Here is a 21,245-nt window from a genome sequence, read left to right on the forward strand (position 1 = left end):
GGATGCCCCGTGTGCCTGCCCAGGAACAACCAGATGGACAACACTGACCTGTAAGGGCAGCACTATGTATACAGCAGTGAAAATCTCACAGCTACGTCTGCTGATATATTCTAACAAAAGAGGTGGTCTTTCCATATGATCTATATTTTGAAGCAAAGGAAGAATTAAAAGATTTCTAGTCTCAGAAAAGCAAAGGCATGCAATGTTCACATGATACAGGGTGTCTTCACCACCTGCACCACAGTCATATACTCTAACAGGGTCTGGTATCTTTTGACACCTACCTTGCAGAACTCTGGGTGGCAGAGCATTGAGGCATGCCCACATAAAGACCCATCTATGGTGAGGAGGAACAGTCAGATAAGAAGGTGGAAGAATACCAGGAAATGGTGTAGAGTAGCGATCCCCAACCTGTGGGCCGCAGACCACATGTGGTCCTTCGACTAATTGGAGGTGGGCCCCGAAGGACGCCTTCTCCCCCCCCCCGGCCCTTTACTTCACCCCCCCCCAGCCCTTTACAACACACTTCATTGTTGTGGCATGTCTGTATCTTATTTTGAAGGGATGTTTAAGCATTGCCATAGCGATCAGAGAGCGCTAGGACAGTGGTTGAGAGTAGAGGAGTAAACTACCCCCCCCTCAGTAAAATGTGTTGAGTGGTCCCCGGTGAGTGGTCCCCGGCGTTGAGTGGTCCCCAGTGATAAAAAGGTTGGGGACCACTGGTGTAGAGCAAGCATGACCTGCTGCACACATTGTGCTGTGAACCAGCAATGGAGCCATTGGTTGCCCCCCTGAAAGGGTCTCTGATAGCAGCCAGGGGGGGGCATCCCAGTCTTTGAAGCTGTTCTTCTCCCACAACATTCTGGGCAGCTGGACAGGGATACCAGCAGCTGCAGCCAGAGCAGTGCGGAAGAAGTCTTCTGCCTCCATCCCTTCGTGGAGTCTTTGTGCCTGCACTGAATAGGAATTCCCCCGGCCAGATTGCTCTGTGGCTTGACTCAAGCACCATCTGCCCGCAGCATAGCCCTGCACTCCGACCAGGTTTGCTGCTCCACCTAGACCAAACTTTCTCAACCAGGGTTTTGTGAAGCCCTGGGGTTTCTGGATGGCCCCTGAATGGTTTCCTGAATGGTTGGGAGTTAATTAAATTTTAATATATTTTTAAATGTGTTAAACATTTATCAGATGATATGACCATATATGCCCTCCCCCCAAAAATGGCCCCTGTTGGCCCCATAGGGGGTGGGAAGGGGCGTGTCCACAGCTTTGCTTCCCAGCCTTATTCTGCAAGATCCTCCCACTGCTGGGGTTTCCCAGAGCTTGAAGAGTGTTCCAGGAGTTGCTGGATGGTAAAGAAGTTGAGAAAGGCTGGCCTAGGCTGTGCCCCTTGGCTCCATAAATGGGCTTCCTTTGCTGCCCTGCTCCCATTGCCCATTGCTTATTCCCTCCCACCAGTCAGTCTCCAGGCCCTGACCTTGAACCCGCCACCTGGTTCCCCTGAAGCACCAGCTGCCTGGTCCCCTTTCCGTTCACGGACAGCTTTGGCTTGCTTCAGAAAGTCCTCCAGTGCCAAACAAATCCACTTGCATCCCTCAAGCTCTGGGGAGACCCACTCTGGGCCTGTTCTCAGCGGGAACTCTTTAGACTGCGTGTACAATTCATGGAATTTGTTTGCATTACTCTCTGCTCACTTTTTACAGACACATTTTATTTTTGTTCTAGGGTGCAAATACCACCCAATATGATGTGGACCAGGATACTGATTGGGGAAGGAGAGGTAAAATATAATCTTATTCAGCACGGACTATGAATTTTCCACTTGGGGAGGGGTGGCTTCTTAGGGAGGGGGGACTCCTCCTTAAATTTGCAGGTGACACCAAATTGGGAGGAGTAGCAAACACCCCCGAAGATAGAGATAAAGTTCAATGAGATCTGAACATGCTGGAAAAGTGGGCAAATATGAACAAGATGCAGTTCGATAAGGAGAAGTGCGGGGTTCTACCTCTGGGTCACAAAAGTGAGAAGCAGGCAACTGGATGGGAGATACACTTCTGGGTAGCAATGTGTGCCAACATGATCTTGGGCAGTAAACAAGGCAAATGCAGCCTTGGGCTATATCAACAGAGGCATGCCATCAAAATCACATGACATCATAGTCCCACTGTATACCGTATTGGTCAGACCCCACCTGGAGTCCTGTGTGCAGTTGTGGAGGACTCAAGTCAAAAAGGACATGGACAACATTGAGAGGGTTCAGAGGAGAGTGACAAGGATGAACCGGGGCATGGGACCAAGCCAGCTTGGTATAGTGGTTAGGAGTGCAGACTTCTAATCAGGGGAGCCGGGTTTCATTCCGCCCTCCCCCACATGCAGCCAGCTGGGTGACCTTGGGCTCATCACAGCACTGATAAAACTGTTCTGACCAAGCAGGAATCTCAGGGCTCTTCTTCTTCAGTAATATCAAGGCTCCCTCAGCTTCACCTCCCTCACAGGGTGTCTGTTGTGGGGAGAGGAAAGGGAAGGTGAATGTAAGCCAGTTTAAGACTCCTTCGGGTAGAGAAAAGCGGCATAAGAACCAACTCTTCTTCTTCTTCTCTATGAGGAAAGGCTGAGGGACTTGGGAATGTTGCTATTACTGTTAGGTGAATTGAGAACTGGTTGACAGATCACACCCAAAGGGTGCATCACTATAGGATGGGCGAGACTTGTCTTGGGAGCAGTAGGTGTGAAAAGGATCTGGGGGTCTTAGTAGACCAGACACTGAACATGAGACAACAGTGTAACTCAATGGCTAAAACGGCAAATGAGATTTTGAGCTGTATTAAAATATGTATAGTGTTCAAATCACATGAGGTAATGTTACCACTTTATTCCACTCTGGTAAGACCTCACTTGGGCTACTGTGTTCAGTTTTGGGCACTGCAAGAGAAGAAAGATGTAGAGAAACTGGAGCATGTCCCAAGGAGGGCTACGAAGATAGTGAGGGGTTTGCAGACCAAGACGTATGAGGAGAGGTTGATGGAGCTTGGTCTGTTTAGCTTAGAGAGAAGGCGACTGAGAGGTGATATGATCACCATCGTCAAATACTGGAAGGGCTGTCAAAGCACAGTTGTTTTCTGTTGCTCCAGACGGTCAAACAATAACCAATGGGTTGAAATTAATTCAAAAGAAGTCTTGGCTAAACATCCAGAAGAAGTTTCTGACAATTAGAATGGTTCCTCGGGAGCTGGTGGATTCTCCTTTTTTGGAATTTTTTAAACAAAAGCTAGATAGCCAGCTGGCAGAAATGCTAATTTTATGACGTTAGGCAGTTTATGAGTGGGTGGGCAGGAAGAGATGTTTCAGTATTTGTCTCTTGTGGGCCTTCCTTGCATCCCCAGGGAATTGCTGATCACCACTGTAGGATGGGAGGTGACTTTTCTCCAGGTCAAGCTGGATACTGGAGATATTTGGTTGGGCGGATCACTTGGGCTTGAAATTGAGGTCACTGTGGGTGGGCAGGTAGTTGTGAGTTCCTGCATTGTGCAGGGGCAGTTGGACTAGACAACCCTGGAGATCCCTTCCAACTCTATGATTCTATGATCCTATGAACTGAAATTTGGTTACACACATTCTACTACTGGTTCAGAATCCCTTTTTTATGGTCTGAGGAAGTGTGCACACACATGAAAGCTCACACCTTGAATAAATATTTCTTGGTCTTTAAGGTGCCATTGGACTCAAATTTTGTTGTTCTTTTGAGTAGCTGCCCCTTATCCCCAGTGGCTAGCTGAACCAGAAGGTAAAATGAGGTCACTACACCAGCAAATGGTGGATATAGATGGGCCAGCTCCTTCCTTTAGCCTAAAGCCATGGTCCAATATTGCCATTGATCCCTGCCTACTGCATATTAGGAATCCCAGCTGTCGATGGGCTTTCTGTAGAGCGGGGATGGATACTCTTCTATCAGCAGTGCTGTGTGCGTAGCATCATCACCACTGGGATACTATTTTTGTGCTGAAGTCCTGGAAACAACCTCCCAGAGTATGAGGCAGAAAGAAATGAACTGACAGAAGAAGAAGAGTTGGTTCTTAGATGCTGCTTTTCTTTACCCGAAGGAGTCTCAAAGCGGCTTCCAATCCCCTTCCCTTTCCTCTCCCCACAACAGACACCCTGTGGGGTGGGTGAAGCTGAGAGAGCCCTGATATTCCTGCTCGGTCAGAACAGTTTTATCAGTGCCGCGGCGAGCCCAAGGTCACCCAGCTGGCTGCATGTGGGGGAGTGCAGAATCGAACCCGGCTTGCCAGATTAGAAGTCCACACTCCTAACCACTACACCAAACTGGCTCACAAAACAGGGCCCACCCATCTCAGTTCAAGCACCTGAATTATTCAGAGGGACATCTGCTAGGGTTTTTTATTGGAAGTCCGTTTAAAGTTAGTTAGCCTGAAATGATGTTACAACATTTCACTTTTCAGCATCAAGGAAACTGAAAGGCTTATTTTAAAAAAAAACTGATGATTTTAATGCTTTGCCATACTCTTAGATTTCAACATTGGCTTTTTTTCTGGTATGTTAATAGAAGATTAAAGGGATGCATCTCTTTACAGTCACTCTCCTGACTTTTTTATAGGTGCCACGCCCCTTTTAAAATAGTCGTCTTTGAGCGACTGGCAAGATGGCTGCCATTTTCTATCCAATAGGAGCTCAGGAGAGGAGGGTCTTCCTGTGTGGCTGTCAGGAATCAGGCTGAGCACAGCCAGTAGAGTCCGTGGTAAAGACACATCCAAGATCCAACAGGCAGTTGAGAATCCAAGGAAGAACTTTATTAAACAGAATCTACAGAGATGCTAGACAGGGCCAAGATCTCCTAAGCAAAAGATCTCGGCAATAACAAAGAACAATAGACACCTCAGAACAAATATAGGTTATTTGCGATAAGGGAGGGGGGACATAGGCATTCAGGTGGGAGAGTAGAGGGCACCAAAGGCTGCCAGATGGCCAGAGTCTAATCTCTGCAGCTATATTTCTGTTGAGTCTTTGCTGCCTATACAAAGTCGCGGGAAGAATTTGTTAAAGCGAAAGGCAGAAGACGCCCCGCTGGGAAAGCAGGGTAGTCATGGAACCTGAGGACAGATTTACAGTTTTACAACACCCGGCCTTGCCAGGCTTCAGGAAGCGGAACCAAACAGGCATGAATCGGGATCCATGACACTGGCTCTGACAGCCAACAGGAGCACGGGAGGAGGCAGGACTTCCTCTGGGGGTGGGAGTCGGTTTTCCCTGACCAATGGGGTGGGCCAGCGTGGAGGGACTACGTGCAGAGACTGTGGGAGAGACGAAGTAATGGAGAATGCTTGTGCATGGGAGATTTTTGAAAAGTTCTTATGGGTACTTGAGGGAACAAAAATCCTGTTTCCTCATTGCTTCGGGAGCTGGCTGGAAGTCCGTTTACCTGGTCAGCTTTTCCTGCCTTCCTTCCCTCTTTGTGGATTCTGCCTCCCCTTTATGCTTTCTCCTCTCACTGGCTACTGAGATGGCATATGCAAAACAAATAACACCCCCCCTACCCCCAGGGGAGTGGAGGAGAAAAAAACAAGCCATTGTTAGTTTCTTGTCTACTGCAGGGTTTTTAAAAAAGAAAACTTAGGAAAATAAAACCAGGGATTGGGTCCTTTCCTCTCCTTTCCTTTCCCTCCCCCACCCCATCCCCAAACTAGTTTCCCCCAGCCAGTTGTAGAGAATGAGACTGGAAAGTTTTTATGGAAAGACAGTGACAGAACTATGTCCCCCACCACGAGCCTCCAATAGGAAATAAAAACTGCTTGCAGACTCTTTCCCTTCTCTCTGTGTGCCTTCCTACTCAGCACAGAGGCATTTAAGCAAGAACTTGAGCAGTTTTGCGGAAAATGCTCCCTGCCAACCCCCAAGTGCAAGACGGCCCCTTTGATACGGGGGCAGAGAGGGGAGGAGGGAGGAGAGGAGCCCGGCTTCATGACTCTTGGCAAGCTCTCCAATGCCGAGAGAGCACAGCAGTCATGTGGTCGGAGCTGGCCAAAGCTTCATTACTCTTGCCATTTTATCCAATGGGAAGAGTTTAGGGCATTTCCACACATTGGTAAAAATAGCATTACACCAGCTGAATGGCCTAGTGCTAAATATTATTGTTCCTCACGGCCACTTATTGCTGTCTCACTCCCGTCTGCTGCCTTTTTGCACTTCTCACCCTCCACAAGTGCTGCAGGAAATGGCAGAAGAGAGCACCGCAGTTTATACGTGACGCTCTTCCGCCTGTCAATCAAGCCAGGCAGCCAATCCCCTTTCTCCATGTTTTAAAGGTCCCGTGCTACCCGCTTACTTTTTAAAATTCATACTTTGCTATTTAAACGCCTAAGCATCTAATCATACATGCATTGTGCTTTTTGAATGACACGCCTTAAGGAATCACAAGGCTTGATACTTAAAAAAATTAATCTTCTTCCTGATTTGCAGGGTACTTTAGAGAGGCATGCTTTGTGTCATACAAGAGTATAAGAAGGATGGTCTAATAATTAAACCAAAAAGAGAGAAACAGACCTATCCAAAGGCAATACAATAAATATATTCATAAAAGAAAGAAAAGTTTCCTTTTTTGTCGTTTTCCTTATTTGTTTGTTCTGTAGGACTTCTGTCAAAACGGAATCCAGGAAATACCCGTTTTCTGTGAGATTCATCAGTGACAAGTCCTCTGAGTCCTCAATGTTTTTATCAATTTTATAGGTATCAAGAATTTAAACCTTTATATATAATAATAATATAATACTGGCCACAGGCTCACATAGGTATGGGTATACCGGTCTGTATTGACAGATATAACCTGGATTCCGTTCTGACAGAAGTCCTACAGAGTAAACAGATAAGGAAAACGACAAAAAAGGACACTTTTCTTTCTTTTATGAATATATTTATTGCATTGCCATTGGCTAGGTCTGTTTCTCTCTTTTGGGCATGCTTTGTGTGACTACTCTGGGGGGAGGGATTTTTTTGGCATCGCCTGCATGCTTGTCTGCCTATTTGTTGCTTCAGGATATTAGCCATTTTAAAAAAGACTTTCCTGTCCCTGGGAACAAGGGAAAGGGAGGTGGGTGCGAGGGTGGGCTGAGGCAGGCGCCTTTCACGGGTTTGAGCCTCCACACCTTCCCTCTGCTGGTTGCCTGCTGGCTGCTCTCTCTTGGCTAGCGCTAAATAGGTTGGGGGATCCACTTTATGAGAATTCCCGATGAGCACCTTAAAATAGAGGATGTAGCCGGCCAGTTACTCCTAGATGCTGGATGTTGGCAATGTCATACGGAGGGGCCGGAATATAACGACCACGTTAAGTAAGCATTTCACTACATTTAACGGGTGTGGAAATCCCCTTAATTCGAGTCATGTGGTAGCCTTGCAGCCAATGGTTTGCTTCTTATTAAGACAAGCGGCTGATGGGGAGGCTGTCAGACGTTGAAAGGACTCACAACCAACTTCTTTACAATAGAAAGTTTAATTGAGAAGTACTTCATACACTAAGACTTGAGAAGTCAAATCTGCCTGAGGGCCGATTTGCTTCTCTTTATCAATACATTTCTCCCGCCCAAAACTTGAAAGTTCCCAAGGGAGGGGAGCGAGAGAGAGAAGAGCCAGATACAATTAAAAACAGTTACGTTCACATGTCCTTGGCTGTCTACAGTGGTAGATAAGCTGTTATTGTTAGCAGAAGCTGGCCCAGCCGAGAGGCCTCATGGAAAGTTACATTCAGAGATAATAGCACATAGTTTCACTTTTAATGAGCTAGCATGATATAGGACCTGGAGCTCCCAGGCACTGAGCAATCTAACTGTCATGGGGGAACTCAGGCTAATTTATGGCAGAGTTTTCTCTAAACCTGACATCCCTCCGCACTAAAACAGACTCCCCCTTATCCCGCATCCACCGGCCATGGGCATAATGGGAAGGCACGATGGAATGCCCTGAGAAGGCGGGGGGCTTTTACATTCCCCGCATCAACCCACTCCCTTTCCCCCGAGGGAAAATCCTTCCAATCCACCAAGTACTGGAGCCGGCCCTTGTGCAAGCGAGAGTCCAGGATCTGGTTGACTTCGTAGTGGGTGTCTTTGTCAATGAAGATGGGCACAGGCGCTGAGAGTGGGGGGTGCCACACATCCGGCAAGGGGGCTCGTCGCAGCAGGCTGGAATGAAAAACAGGATGCACATTCCTGTAAGTCTTTGGCAAACCCAATTCCACAGTCACATCATTGATCACCTTTACAATGGGAAAGGGTCCCACAAACTTAGGACCTAGTTTTTTAGACTGTTGCTGACAACGTAGGTTTTTTGTGGAGAGGTAGGCGAGATCCCCCAATTTCCAGGCGGGTGCGGGCGCACGTTTTTTGTCTGCCTGTGACTTATACGCTTGTTTTGCCTCCTCGAGGCTAGAGACAATGTCTGGCCAAGCTGCACTAATATTTTTAGCCCATTTAGTGACATCAGGGGCTTCAGTAGAAACTAGTTCCCAGGTGGGTGCAGCAATTAGGTCAGTTCCGTACACCACCTTAAAGGGAGACACTCCGGTGGAAGCATGCACCCCGTTGTTGTAAGCAAACTCAGCCAGGGGCAAGAGGGTGACCCAGTCATTCTGTTGGTGGTTAATGAAACAGCGCAGGTATTGCTCAAGAATTTGGTTCACTCGTTCCGTCTGCCCATTGGATTCAGGGTGGTAGCCAGGGGTTAGGGCTTGCTCCACACCCAGCAACTTCAAGAGCTCCCGCCAGAACTTGGCAACGAACTGGGGGCCCCGATCCGTGAGCAATCTCCTAGGGATACCATGTAGCCGGATTATGTGGGTCACAAACATAGAAGCCAGTTTTGCTGCTGAGGGGAGACCCACGCAGGGGATGAAGTGAGCTTGCTTTGAAAATGCATCCACTACCACCCAAACCACAGTTTTACCCTGGCTGGGAGGCAGGTCTGTGATAAAGTCCATAGTCACATCAGACCAGGGGCGGGAGGGGGTGGGCAGGGGCTGCAGCAACCCTCGTTTCTTTCCTCCTGGTGGTTTAGACACAAGGCAGGTGGGGCAGCCTTGCACATATTTCTCCACATCCCCCTCAACGTTGGCCACCAGTAATGTCTCCTGACGAGGTGCAGAGTTTTCACAAAACCAAAATGCCCTGCCGTTTTAGCATCGTGGCACAATTTCAAAACGTCTCCGCGCGCCGCCGCTGGGACGTAGAGGCGCTCGCTTTTGAAAAACAGGCCCCCCTTGTCGACTAGGGTGGGGTGAAGGGAAGCGAATTCAGAGTCTTGTAGGACCTCCTTCTGAACCCACCCACCGGGGACCGGGATTCCTTTTTTTGTTTGACTTCGCGTCACGGCGGCCAACCCCAATTGGCCGGGTGTGAACACTGTGTCCACCAATGGGTCTCGTTTGCTGTTGTACTGGGGCAGGCGAGAAAGGGCGTCCGCCAAAAAGTTCATTTTGCCTGGCAGATGCTTAAGAGAAAAGTTGAACCGAGAGAAAAACTCCGCCCACCACATCTGCTTAGCTGACAAGGAGCGAGGCTGCTTAAGCGCTTGGAGATTCTTATGGTCTGTCCAGACTACAAACGGAAGGGAGGACCCTTCCAGCCAATGCCTCCAGGTAGCCAGAGCTAATTTTACTGCAGCTGCCTCTTTTTCCCAAATTGCCCAGTTGCGCTCTGCCCCTGAAAACGTTTTTGACAAATAGGCTAGGGGGTGCAGCTTCCCATCTTCCCCCTCTTGTAGGATCACGGCCCCCATTGCCACGTCCGATGAATCTACTTGCACCGTAAATTGCTTAGTTGGGTCAGCATGTGCCAACACCGGTTCAGAAGTAAACAGGAGTTTCAAACTCTCGAACGCCTCCTGGCAAAGGGGGGACCACTGGAGTGGGGCGCTCGGCCGAGTCGCCGCTTTCCCCCCCTCTTTCGTTTTCAACAAGTCAGTGAGAGGCAATGCCACCTTGGCAAAATTGGGGATAAATGTTCTATAAAAGTTCGCGAAGCCTAAGAAACTTTGCAGTTGCCTCCTAGTCCTGGGTGGTTCCCATGACAATAAGTCCCGTACTTTGCCCGGGTACATTTCGATCCCAGCTTTGGACACTCGGAAACCAAGAAACTCCACCGCCTCCCGGTGGAACTCGCATTTCGAAAGTTTGGCAAACAATTGGTGCTTCCGCAACCGGCTGAGCACCTCCCGGACTAATTTCTCGTGTTCGTCCAGTTTGTCAGAATACACCAAAATATCATCTATGTAAACCAGCACCCCCTGATACAATAAATCATGCATAATTTCATTTATCATGTTCATTAACACGCCCGGAGCACCGGCGAGGCCGAACGGCATGATGGTGTATTCAAATTGGCCCAAGGGGGTGTTGAATGCCGTCAGATACTCATGCCCCTTTTTTATGCGGACCCTGTAGTAAGCTTCCCTCAAGTCCAATTTTGTAAAAATCCGGGCCCTTTCCAAATGTCCCAATAAATCCTTAATCAGTGGCAGCGGATAGGCATTGCAGGTGGAGACAGCATTCAGCCCCCGGTAATCCGTGCAGAGGCGAAGGGACCCGTCCTTTTTCTTCACGAAGAGGACTGGGGCAGCCAGGGGGGAAGTGGCCGGTCTAATGAAACCCCTGGCTAAATTTTTGTCCAGGAACTCCCGGAGCTCCTTCATTTCTCTCGGGCTCATGGAGTACAATTTAGCCTTAGGAAGTGGCTCTCCCTTTTTCAGTTCAATCGCACAGTCAGTTTTGCGATGGGGAGGCAATTGATTGCATTCAGTCTCAGCAAACACATCCTCAAACTCCCGATACTCCGGTGGGAGAGTGAGTGCCCCCTCCTCCGTCACTGCGGCCACCACCTGGCAGCCTGGAGTGGGCAGGGGTCGTACGTGCTGTTGGCAGCCCCGGGACGAAAACTGTACTGTCCCCTTCTTCCACTTCACCGTGGGGTCATGCTCACGCAACCAGTCCAACCCCAACACACACGGGAACGCAGAATGAGGTGCCACCAGGGGTTGAATTTGCTCCCAATGTTTATCAATGTCCAAGTCCATCGGGAGCGTTCTCACTGTGGCCTCCCCCCCTGGGGCACATTTCCCATCCAACTGAGTAATGGGTAGGGGCTCCCTCAGAGGCACCTTCCCCACCCCCAAAGTCTCGGCCAGTACTGGGCTTACCAGGGTTTTAGTACAGCCCGAGTCCACTATGCAACGTACCCCCACTTTTTCCCCGGAGCTGGGTTCAGTGAGAGTAGCGGGCAAGAGAACCAGGGGAGAGTCACTCACCACGCGTTTGCCCCTGCCGGAGACCTGCTGGCGGGGTGCCTTTACAGCAGGTCGTCGTCGTTTCCCGACTGCTCTCCAGACTGCGGTTCCTCCTCCTGGCTACTGCCGCTAGACTCCTCCACCGCAGTTGCTGCCCCAGCCGGGGCGAGTAGGGACTTGGCGGTCTTCTTTGGGGCCACTTTCCTGGTTGTCGAGGCTTTGGCTGGTGCTCCTCCCGTTGGATTGGTGCTCGCTGAACTTCCTGCCCCAGTTTTGGCCGGGCACTGGGCAAGGAAATGGCCAGCCTGGCCGCAGCCCAAACATAATCCTTTCTCCATGCGCCGCGTGCGCTCACCGGGATCCAGTTTAGCCTTGGGCTTGGGTTTCTTCGGGGTGGAGGTCTTTCTCCCCATTTTCTCCGCGATTCCTTTGTACTCAGCGGCCCGCTCCAGACGGCTTTCCATCTCTCCCACCAGCTGTACCCAGCCCAGCACGGTCAACGGGTCGTCTAGGAGGAGGCATTTGCTGGACAGGTTTCCGGAGAGGCCCCCCACAAAAGCGTGCACTCTCTGGGGTTCCGTCCAATCCGGAACAGCCGATGATAATTTCTTGAATTCCCGGGCATACTCGGCCACAGTCATGGTCCCTTGTTTAAGGACCTTAAGTTTCTTCTCCACCGTCTCTTTCTCGAAGGGCTCCACGTACATCAGGCGCATGGTTCTCAGGAAGTGATTGTAGTTGCAAACTGCTCTCGGGTTGTAACGGTAGAGATCCATGAACCACTTCGCCGCCTCCCCTTCAAGACACTCTCCCACAAAGCGAATGCGCTCGGCATCATCATGGAAGGTGAAACCCACGTCCATCATATAAGCTTGGAGGTGGACCAGGAAAGAAGGAAAAGCGGACGAGTCACCCGAGAAACGGGCCTTAAACTTGTAGGTGCTCCGCATTTCAACCCCCCGCAGATGGGGAGGCAGGCGACCCGGGCCCCAATCCATTGGAGCCCGTGCTCCACGGCCTTGCAAGCGCACGCCGCGACCGACTCCAGCCACCGCACCGGCTGCCGCCGCTGCTCCCGCCGCCGCCGCTGCGCCATCAGCCGCTGCTGCTCCATCGGCTGCTGCTGCTGCTGCTGCTACCACTTGCATTCCAATGGCTCTGGCTCCGTCCGCCGGTACCTGGGCCGCCGCCCGATCCAGCACCAGGAGTTCGTCTCTTCTCCTGGCCGCAGTCGCCCCGAGGTCGTCTTCTTCCTCTTCGCCTCCTGACTGGGCTGCTGCCCTCGCCACCGCCAGGGCTGCGGCTTCGGCCTCGGCCGCGGCGTCCATCGCCGCCACCTCGCGCTCCCTTAGGGTTGGAAGATCGCCCGAACGCCGGCCGGCTGGTTCACGGAAGTCCGCTCGCAATTCCCGCAGCAAGCGCCTCGCCTCACGCTGCGACTCCGGAGCCAACTCGCCCGACACCGTCTGCAGCCAGCTGGTCACCCTGCCGATTCTCTGCTGCAACTCCTGCACCTCAAGAGTAGTCGCCAATCCTCGGCTTGAAACCCCCGCAGGCAGGTGCTCCGGCCACAGCTCATCACCTGTCAGGTGGTCATACTTTGACAGTCGCCTGCGTTCGGTGATGTGCTTTTCCAGGAACTCGGAGTGGCCCGGAGTTGCTTCCCCCAGGACTTTGGCCATTCCCGAGCTAAACGAGCCCGCTCCAGCCTCTTCGTCTTGAGAGTAGTCCCAATCCAGACTCTCTTCCTGTTCAGTATAGATATTACCTTCGTCCTGCATATTGACAGGCGAAAGGTGTTGTGGGATTTGACTTAATGTCAGACGTTGAAAGGACTCACAACCAACTTCTTTACAATAGAAAGTTTAATTGAGAAGGACTTCATACACTAAGACTTGAGAAGTCAAATCTGCCTGAGGGCCAATTTGCTTCTCTTTATCTATACATTTCTCCCGCCCAAAACGTGAAAGTTCCCAAGGGAGGGGAGCGAGAGAGAGAAGAGCCAGATACAATTAAAAACAGTTACGTTCACATGTCCTTGGCTGTCTACAGTGGTAGATAAGCTGTTATGGTTAGCAGAAGCTGGCCCAGCCGAGAGGCCTCATGGAAAGTTACATTCAGAGATAATAGCTACAAGCACATAGTTTCACTTTTAATGAGCTAGCATGATATAGGACCTGGAGCTCCCAGGCACTGAGCAATCTAACTGTCATGGGGGAACTCAGGCTAATTTATGGCAGAGTTTTCTCTAAACCTGACAGAGGCGTGCAGACCACGGAGCGGAAATGTGGGCTCCCCACTCCTTAAAATTGAATAATAATATTGTAAATGCCTATTTTGCCCCGCTCTGTGTCAGCCAAAGCATGAGAAAAAGGCACAGCCATTAGAGTCTTGCAAAACGATGTGCTGGTATCAGGAGTTTCAGAAAGGTATAGCAGAGAGGAGAAGAGTAACGGTCTTGAGGGGCTGCATGGGAGTGGAGAAGGCTTCTGGGGGGGACATCTGAGGTGAGGTTGGGTAGGTTTTCAGCCTCTTCCTCCTGTGGGAGGGGGCAACCACGGTTCAACCCTAACACCACCCTACCATTTTCAATGCCCCTCCATGCAGGATCTCCAGATGTTTAATCCCTAGTAACAGAGGTTGCAATACATCGTTCATGGACTTTTGTGGGCGAACTTCCCATTGTGGCCTTTAGCTCTGCTCTCCTGTCCCAACAACCTACCTTGAATATGATCACTGTAGACTTATTTCTCCAATAGGAATTAAGCCCGCTGTGGTATAAATACAGCGGGCGCTAGCTGGGGAAGAATGGGTCCGCGGGCGGCTGGGCGACGGTCCCTGGCTTGGGGGGGGAGTTCCTGTTGTCACGTGACTCCCCTCCCTGTCCTTGAGACTCACCGGGGCTCGGGCTGGTGGCAGCATCCAGAACTCGCAGTGGGCAGCGGGCGGGCAGGCAGCCGAGGCTTTGCGGCTCCTGATTCGCTCCTCCGAGTTTTTATCCCGGACAGAGCCTGCCCTAACTCCTCCCCAATAGCCCTTACTCTTTTATTTAATCCGCTCCGCAGGAAATACGCATTAGCCTCTGTCTGGATCACCACAGCCGCCCACCAATGCTATCCACACCCACCCACCCAGATGGGTTGGTACCTGCCAGATTCTGGGGCACCTCTAGTGGAGGCCCTGTCCGTGGTGAGTCCCACACTCTGATGGGTCAACAGGCTTGTTTCCATTCCAAAGCGGTGATATTTTTAGCCCCAAAGGGGCTCCTGCCAGCCTCCCAGCCCTTCACCAATTCCATGCTTCCATCAATAATGGAGAATGAAGAGGAAGGTGCCTGGTAGCGAGTCCCCACTCCACAGTTTGATGCTGGTAACGTGACCTTTGGAATAGAACATTATTTGTTTGATGGCCAAGTACTCCCTTAGCAGGGAACCTCATGACTGAGGCTTGGCTGGCAGGCAGTGATGTGTAGGTGCTCCCTGCATAAACACTTCCTATATTCCTTCATCCAAGTCATTCATAGATATGTTAAACAACACAGGGTCCAGGACAGATCCCTGAGGCCCTCCACTCACCACTGCTCTTCACAAAGATGACAAACCATATATTGCACCCTTTGGGGGGGCCATCTGTCAACCAGTTCTCAACCCACTTTACAGTAATAGGATCTATATCGCATTTTACCAACTTGTCTGTTTAGCCTGGAGAGGAGACGACTGAGAGGGGATCTGATAACCGTCTTCAAGTATTTAAAAGGCTGCCATATGGAGGATGGAGCAGAGTTGTTCTCTCTTGCCCTGGAGGGACAGACCAGAACGAATGGGATAGAATTAATTCTAAAGAAATTCCATCTAAACATCCGGAAGAAGTTCCTGACAGTCAGAGCGGTTTCTCAGTGGAACAGGCTTCCTCGGGATGTGGTGGGTTCTCCATCTTTGGAAATGTTTAAACAGAGGCTGGAGAGCCGTCTGATGGAGAGGATGATTCTGTGAAGGCTTAAGGGGGTGGCAGGTTACAGTGGATGAGTGATAGGGTTGTGAGTGTCCTGCATAGTGCAGAGGGTTGGACTAGATGACCCCTGAGGACTCTCCCAACTCTGTTATTCTATGATTCTAAGAATATCATGTGGGACCTTATAAAAAGCCTTACTGAAACCAACGTAAACTATGTACACCATTTCCATGGTTTTACATGTCCCCTTGTAGAAGGTTGAGGTTCTGCCGTTGGCTGCTGTTCTCTTGCCATCTTCTCCGTTGGGTTGTTTGGTTTAACTTCCCCTCCCTTATGATTACTCCTTCCTACTTCTGTAGGGTGGGGGTGGTATCCTTTGGTACCCTGGGTATTACAGAGGCAGCCAGAGTAACCAATGCTTGTGTAGGCTCCATTTGCACTGAAAAATCCAGGGTGTAAGACTTATGGGTGCTTAGTAACTTGTTCCTGAGGGTTCCCAGTCTGTCTGGGATGGCCACATGTTCCTCTTTAGGTAACAGTGCAAAGGACCGGATCATGTCTTCCATGATTGTTGACTTCCAGTGTAGATGTTGTAGGCTGTTCAGTCCACCTTATTAAATCATCATTGTCCTTATTATTTCCTTTTAATCGAGTTATTCCCTCTTTTCCACCACCAAGGTCTTTGTGGGACAATGTCTGAACAGTGGCTGAATCATAGTGTTATAAAAAAAACCCTTGCAGGATTTTAAAAAACCCTTTTGGTCTAGGCTTTGTTTTTAGTTTGCAAGCAGGGATGGAGTTCTGTTGGTCTTGAAGGTCCGCATCCTTCTTTGTACCTGGTTGGGAGTGCAAAGTTGTTGTTCAATATCTGTAAGGTTGCCGTAAGCAACACTTCTCCCGAGTGGGTTCCTGGGAGACTTTATAGCCTCCTGTTCAAGGTTCCAAAGGGGCAAAGCGTCAGACTGATCTTGTTCCTCTCAAGAATTAAATTTTGCCCGGGAAGTTTCTTATCAGCTTTAGCTCTTTCAATATAGGGGAAATTAAGGAGACCGTTCTAGCAGTCAATTCTGCACCTTCTCCTACAGTGTCTTTCTTGCTCCTTCCATGTTCAGGATTTTTAGCCAGCCTCTCCAGGGGCCCTTCACAACAGCCCTCCTTCCCCACCGCTGTTTCCACAATGTGATTTTCAGCCAAGGAGAGCAGCATAGTGCAATGGTTGGAACAGCACACTCTCCGTGACTGTAGAAGTCGAAATAATCCACAATTCTCAGTTGCTTACTAGCTGGCAAATATATCATATCCCTCTTATCCACTCTCTGGCATTTTTTCTGCCCATTTGGCTACCAAACGGCTGCCAGCCCCCTGTTCACTAGGAGCTGGCAACAGCTGGATAAGCTTAGAAGGAGCTTAAAAGGGGATAAAAAGAAATAAATGTGTGGAGTGTTAACATGTTACTTCCTCCCTCCTTGGCAAGATAAGACTGAGAAGAAATAGGAATTGAGAAGTTAAGTCCTCTCTCTGTCACCTGTCACAGTGTCACTGGCTTGTCCTCACAATGGTTTTACTGTGTCCCTATTCTTTTCCTTACTTTAAATATAAGTAAAGAGCCCTTTTTTGATGTTTGTAGCATTTCTTGCCTGCCTAAGCTCATACGGAGCTTTAGCTTTTCTAACGCTCTCCTTGCAAGCCTTGGTTATTTGTTTATATTCCTCCTGGGCTTTAGAAGGAGAAGAAGAGTTGGTTCTTAGATGCCCCTTTTCTCTACCCGAAGGAGTCTCAAAGTGGCTTCCAAACCTCTTTCCTTTCCTCTCCCCACAGCAGACACCCTGTGAGGGAGGGGAGGCTGAGAGAGCCCAGATATTACCGAAGAAGGAGAAGAAGAAGAGTTGGTTCTTATATGCTGCTTTTCTCTGCCTAAAGGAGTCTCAAAGCGGCTTACAATCGCTTTCCTTCCTTTTAGGGTCCGCTTTCCATTTCCTAAATGGGTCTTTTTAATCACTTTATTATTTGAAAGCTGTTTGTGGAGCCATCCTGGTTTGTTTAGGGTCCTCCTCTTGGGAAGGACTAAGCCATTGGCTGCAAGCTCACCACAGGCCAAGCATAATGAGGCTCTGGCCAGCTCCGCCCTGCGCTCTCTCGGCATTGGAGAGCTTGCCAAGAGTCATGAAGCCGGGCTCCTCTCCTTCCTCCTCCCCTCTCTGCCCCCGTATCAATGGGGCCGTCTTGCACTTGGGGTTTGGCAGGGAGCACTTTCCGCAAAACTGCTCAAGATCTTGCTTAAATGTCTCTGTGCTGAGTAGGAAGGGAAAGAGTCTGCAAGCAGTTTTTATTTCCTATTGGAGGTTCATGGTCCTGCCTTCTCCTGTGCTCCTGTTGGCTATCAGAGCCAGACAGGAAGACCCTCCTCTCCTGAGCTCCTATTGGACAGAAAATGGCAGTCATCTTGCCAGTAGCGGGCTACCTAAAAAGAGGCATGGCACCTATAAAAATGTCAGGAGGTTGACTGTAAAGAGATGCATCCCTGTTGATGATTATCTGTGTTCTGTCCCCTGGTCTTTGAAGCGTCTGACTGTGCTGAAGGCCCACAAGACAGGGCAAGAGAGCCTTCTGGTGTTTGCCTGCTTTGAAGGTTCCCAGGGCCATGATGGAGCAAGCCGTCCCAGGGGCCACCCTGGCGGGAAGGGAGGATGCGGTGGGTGGGGTGCTGCTCCGGTCTGTGCCGCAGGCAGAAAGCTCAGGGAGCAGACAACAGACAGAAGAGCTGGTGACCTCGTTGTCTTGTGTGGGGCCATCATTTCAGCCACACCACAAGTACACTTAAGGAGTTCACACAAGAATGGGAGATTATGTGGCATATCGTAACCCACGCTGTTTCATTATTGTGAAACCAGCACACTCCAGGGAGGACACAGCCACTGTGGAAATGTTCCCTTTTCCCCCCAAAATGCAATTCAGGAGGAGAAATGTCTAAGGTATGTTTCTTGTATCCCCCAAAAAGTGCAAACAGAAACAACCTCAAATTTGATCAAAAATGTTTAATCGGCCAATTTTATCAGTTCTTAGGCTGATAATCCTTTAATATCCACATTAATCTCCTTTTCCTCACTTGGGAGTTTCTGTTGCTGTGGGAGTTCTTTTTGTTCGGCTCTTCTCCTGTTGGTGGCTGACTTGATTCTGCAGCGCTGCCTGCCTGCCGTCTCTCCCTGCAGATTTAAACTGCTGGTCATTATGCCAAGCATGAAGCCTTGTCATGTTGAATCCACCACTAGAGGCCTCCAAAAACAGGCAGTGCAGGGGGGGGGGGACAGAAAAATGAGAATACAGAAAGGCCCTTAACTGGCTGGTTTTGCTTCCTCCAGGAGTGAGACCCCAGAGGATGAAATGGTTTGGGCAGAATTCATGTGTGGGAAGTAATGTGGAAGCCGGGTCTCAGCGTGTGATTACGTAAACCCCAGCAGAGTCTGCATTATTGTACTAATTATTCCTCTGTTTTTTTTTTACAGAATACAAGGTAAGGGATCCTGCTGGCCATGCCGGAAGATGTTGAGAATGAGACCTTCCTAGCAAGGTTCAGTGTATTCCTCTTTTCTCCTTTCGTTCGTGTGACAATAGTGCCTCAAAGACAGAGACAAGGATGTGCCCTTGCTTCAAGGAAAAATAGTCTCTCTCCCAGGGTGATTTGCTTAGATGTCATGATTTTCCTTTTCTGCTGTCACAGGCCTACCCCTATGAAACACTTATTGTAACCAACAGGATCCGTGTAAAACTCCCCAAGGATGTGGACCGAACCAAGCTGGAAGTAAGAACGGCACCTGCTTTTAATTTTTTTAATTGTTAATCTCAAGTTATTGCTATGAACGGGCAAAATCCTCCCATCTTGATTCAGCATAGGCTCCAAACCCAAACCATGCCATGTCCTCAGGGAGACCACGAAGAAGGGGATGAGGCTCCCCCCACCCCTGACCAGCCCCTCCCTCTGAAGCCTCCTTGCCCCCACTCCGGCCCAGGAGCACTGAGAAGGCAAGAGACCAGGGTCAGAGGTCCTTGGGGCATCAGCCCCCAATTTCTTTGCACATTGGACATCACGGGACAGTATGTCATTGTGATGCTGAAGCATGGAGTTATCCCCTTCCTCTTCCTGGGCTAGGGAACTGGTGGGTGGTGAAACCCGCGACTGAGCTGCAATATTTCTATTTCTGGGCTGTATGAGGATTTAAGATGTCTTAGTCATTGCTTTTAACATTAGTGGATAAAAGGAAAATGTTGGGTAATTGAGGGGAAATTTGGAATATAAAAATTCTGGTTAGTAAGATAGGAAATTGTGGTAAATAAGTACAAATATTAGTGCTTTCAGCTTAAATGGTTTTTTTGCATCCATACGTTTATTGGCGGTTCTGTGTACGTATTTATCCCAAATTGTCAGAAGCATTTTTTAGGTTTGTGCCTGGAATTGCTGCTTGCCTGAGGTGATCCTGCACTGACTGCTCAGGAGCCTCGGTTGCCGTCAGTTTTTGTGACTGTTGTGCTCCACTTGTTGTTGCTCTCCACTGTCTTTCCTTCTCCTCCCACCTCCCCCTGGGACTGCCCTTGCTGCTGTCTGAGAGAAGTCAAGGCAGGAATTCATGCTGGCATTTCTTACAAACACATCCAGTGGGGGATGCAAATTCTAAGGCTTCTCCGCAATCTCACCTGAAAGACATGACAGCAGCTGTGTTGCACCCAGCTCAGATTTGGCTGAGATTGTAATATCACAGAATCCTAGAATCCTAGAGTTGGAAGGGGCCACACAGACCATCTAGTCCAGCCCCCTGCTCAACACAGGATCAGCCCTAAGCATCCTGAAGCATATCACAGCAGCCAACAATTTTCGGAGTGAAGAATAGAGAGGGTGCTTGTGAAATTTGCAGATAGCACTAAACTGGGAGGGTAGCAGAGACATCAGAAGACAGAATCAGGATACAGGATGACCTTGACAGGCTAGAAAACTGGGCTAAAATGAATAAATTGAATTTCAGTAGTGAAAAATGTGAAGTTCTGCATTTAAGTAGGAAAAATCAGATGCTTCACTATAGGATGGGCGAGACGTGCTTTGGCAGTAGTAGGTGTGAAAAGGATCTGGAGGTCTGAGTAGACCATACAGCAGTGTGATTTGATAGCTAAAACGGTAAGCAGGATTTGGGGCTGTATTAAAAGAACTGTAGTGTCCAGATCGCATGAGTTGATGTTACCGCTTTCCTTTGCACTGGTTTGGAGACAAAGTTGTATGAGGAAAGGTTGAGGGGGCTTGGTCTGTTTAGCGTGGAGAGAAAACGATTAAAAGGTGATATGATAACCATCTTCAAAAACTTTTTTTTAATATAAATTTTTATTTTTTCCAAAAAAGATAGAAACAGAAAAGATACGTATAATAAACATTTGTGAAGCAATTATTTAGAATCTAAGCATATTAGAACCCCCTCCTTTCCCCGTATGTTTTACTTTCTTAAATAGTTCAAGTAGGGACCCCATTGTTCTTGAAAGGCTTTTTCTGATTTTCCATTAACAATTAATGTCAATTTAGCCGTCTTGGCGAGATCCGCCGGTTTGCTCAGCCAGTCTTCTATTGACGGGAGCTCCTGCGTTTTCCATTTTCTAGCCGGCACTAATCTTGCAGCTGTCATCACATAGAAGAATAGACTTCTTGTGTGTGTTGGGAGGCACTGCGGCGGTAGACTTAGGAGCATCTATTCAGGCTTCAGAGGAAACTTCAAGTCCCACATTTTCTACATTATTGTATGAACCTTCGCCCAAAACTTATACATTTTTTCACATTTCCACCACAAGTGATAGAAAGAACCAACTTTTCCAACATTTATTATCAAAACTTTTTGCAATTGCAGCAATCTCTTTTGGTGTTACATACAGTTTTCTCTGAGAATTTGACTGTTAGTAAGCTTTGGAATTCTAGTCCATATATATTCCCATTGTTCTAAGGTCACATGCATCTCAAAATTTTGCATCCATTTAATCATACATGA

At 49.0% G+C, this 21,245-nt stretch overlaps 1 protein-coding gene across 9 annotated transcripts in view; it reads left to right on the forward strand.

Moving 5' to 3' along the window:
- The window catches only part of ABLIM2 (actin binding LIM protein family member 2), a 151,023-nt gene that overhangs the window by 117,183 nt on the left and 12,595 nt on the right, over positions 1 to 21,245 (forward strand). For 5 of the 9 annotated variants that reach the window (XM_077301512.1, XM_077301513.1, XM_077301516.1 and 2 more), the window contains one exon: positions 1,723 to 1,777. Coding sequence is in view for 4 of the 9 variants with exons in the window: in XM_077301515.1 (XP_077157630.1) it covers positions 1,723 to 1,777; positions 18,732 to 18,775 (99 nt within the window). In the remaining 5 variants the exon portion in view is untranslated. Of the gene's footprint in view, positions 1 to 1,722; positions 1,778 to 18,731; positions 18,797 to 18,946; positions 19,028 to 21,245 lie in introns of those variants that run through there. The other 4 variants (XM_077301515.1, XM_077301520.1, XM_077301517.1 and 1 more) reach the window with 1 other exon arrangement.

This window comes from Paroedura picta, chromosome 10 (assembly GCF_049243985.1).
Source record: "Paroedura picta isolate Pp20150507F chromosome 10, Ppicta_v3.0, whole genome shotgun sequence".
In the NCBI taxonomy this organism is placed as follows: domain Eukaryota; kingdom Metazoa; phylum Chordata; class Lepidosauria; order Squamata; family Gekkonidae; genus Paroedura; species Paroedura picta.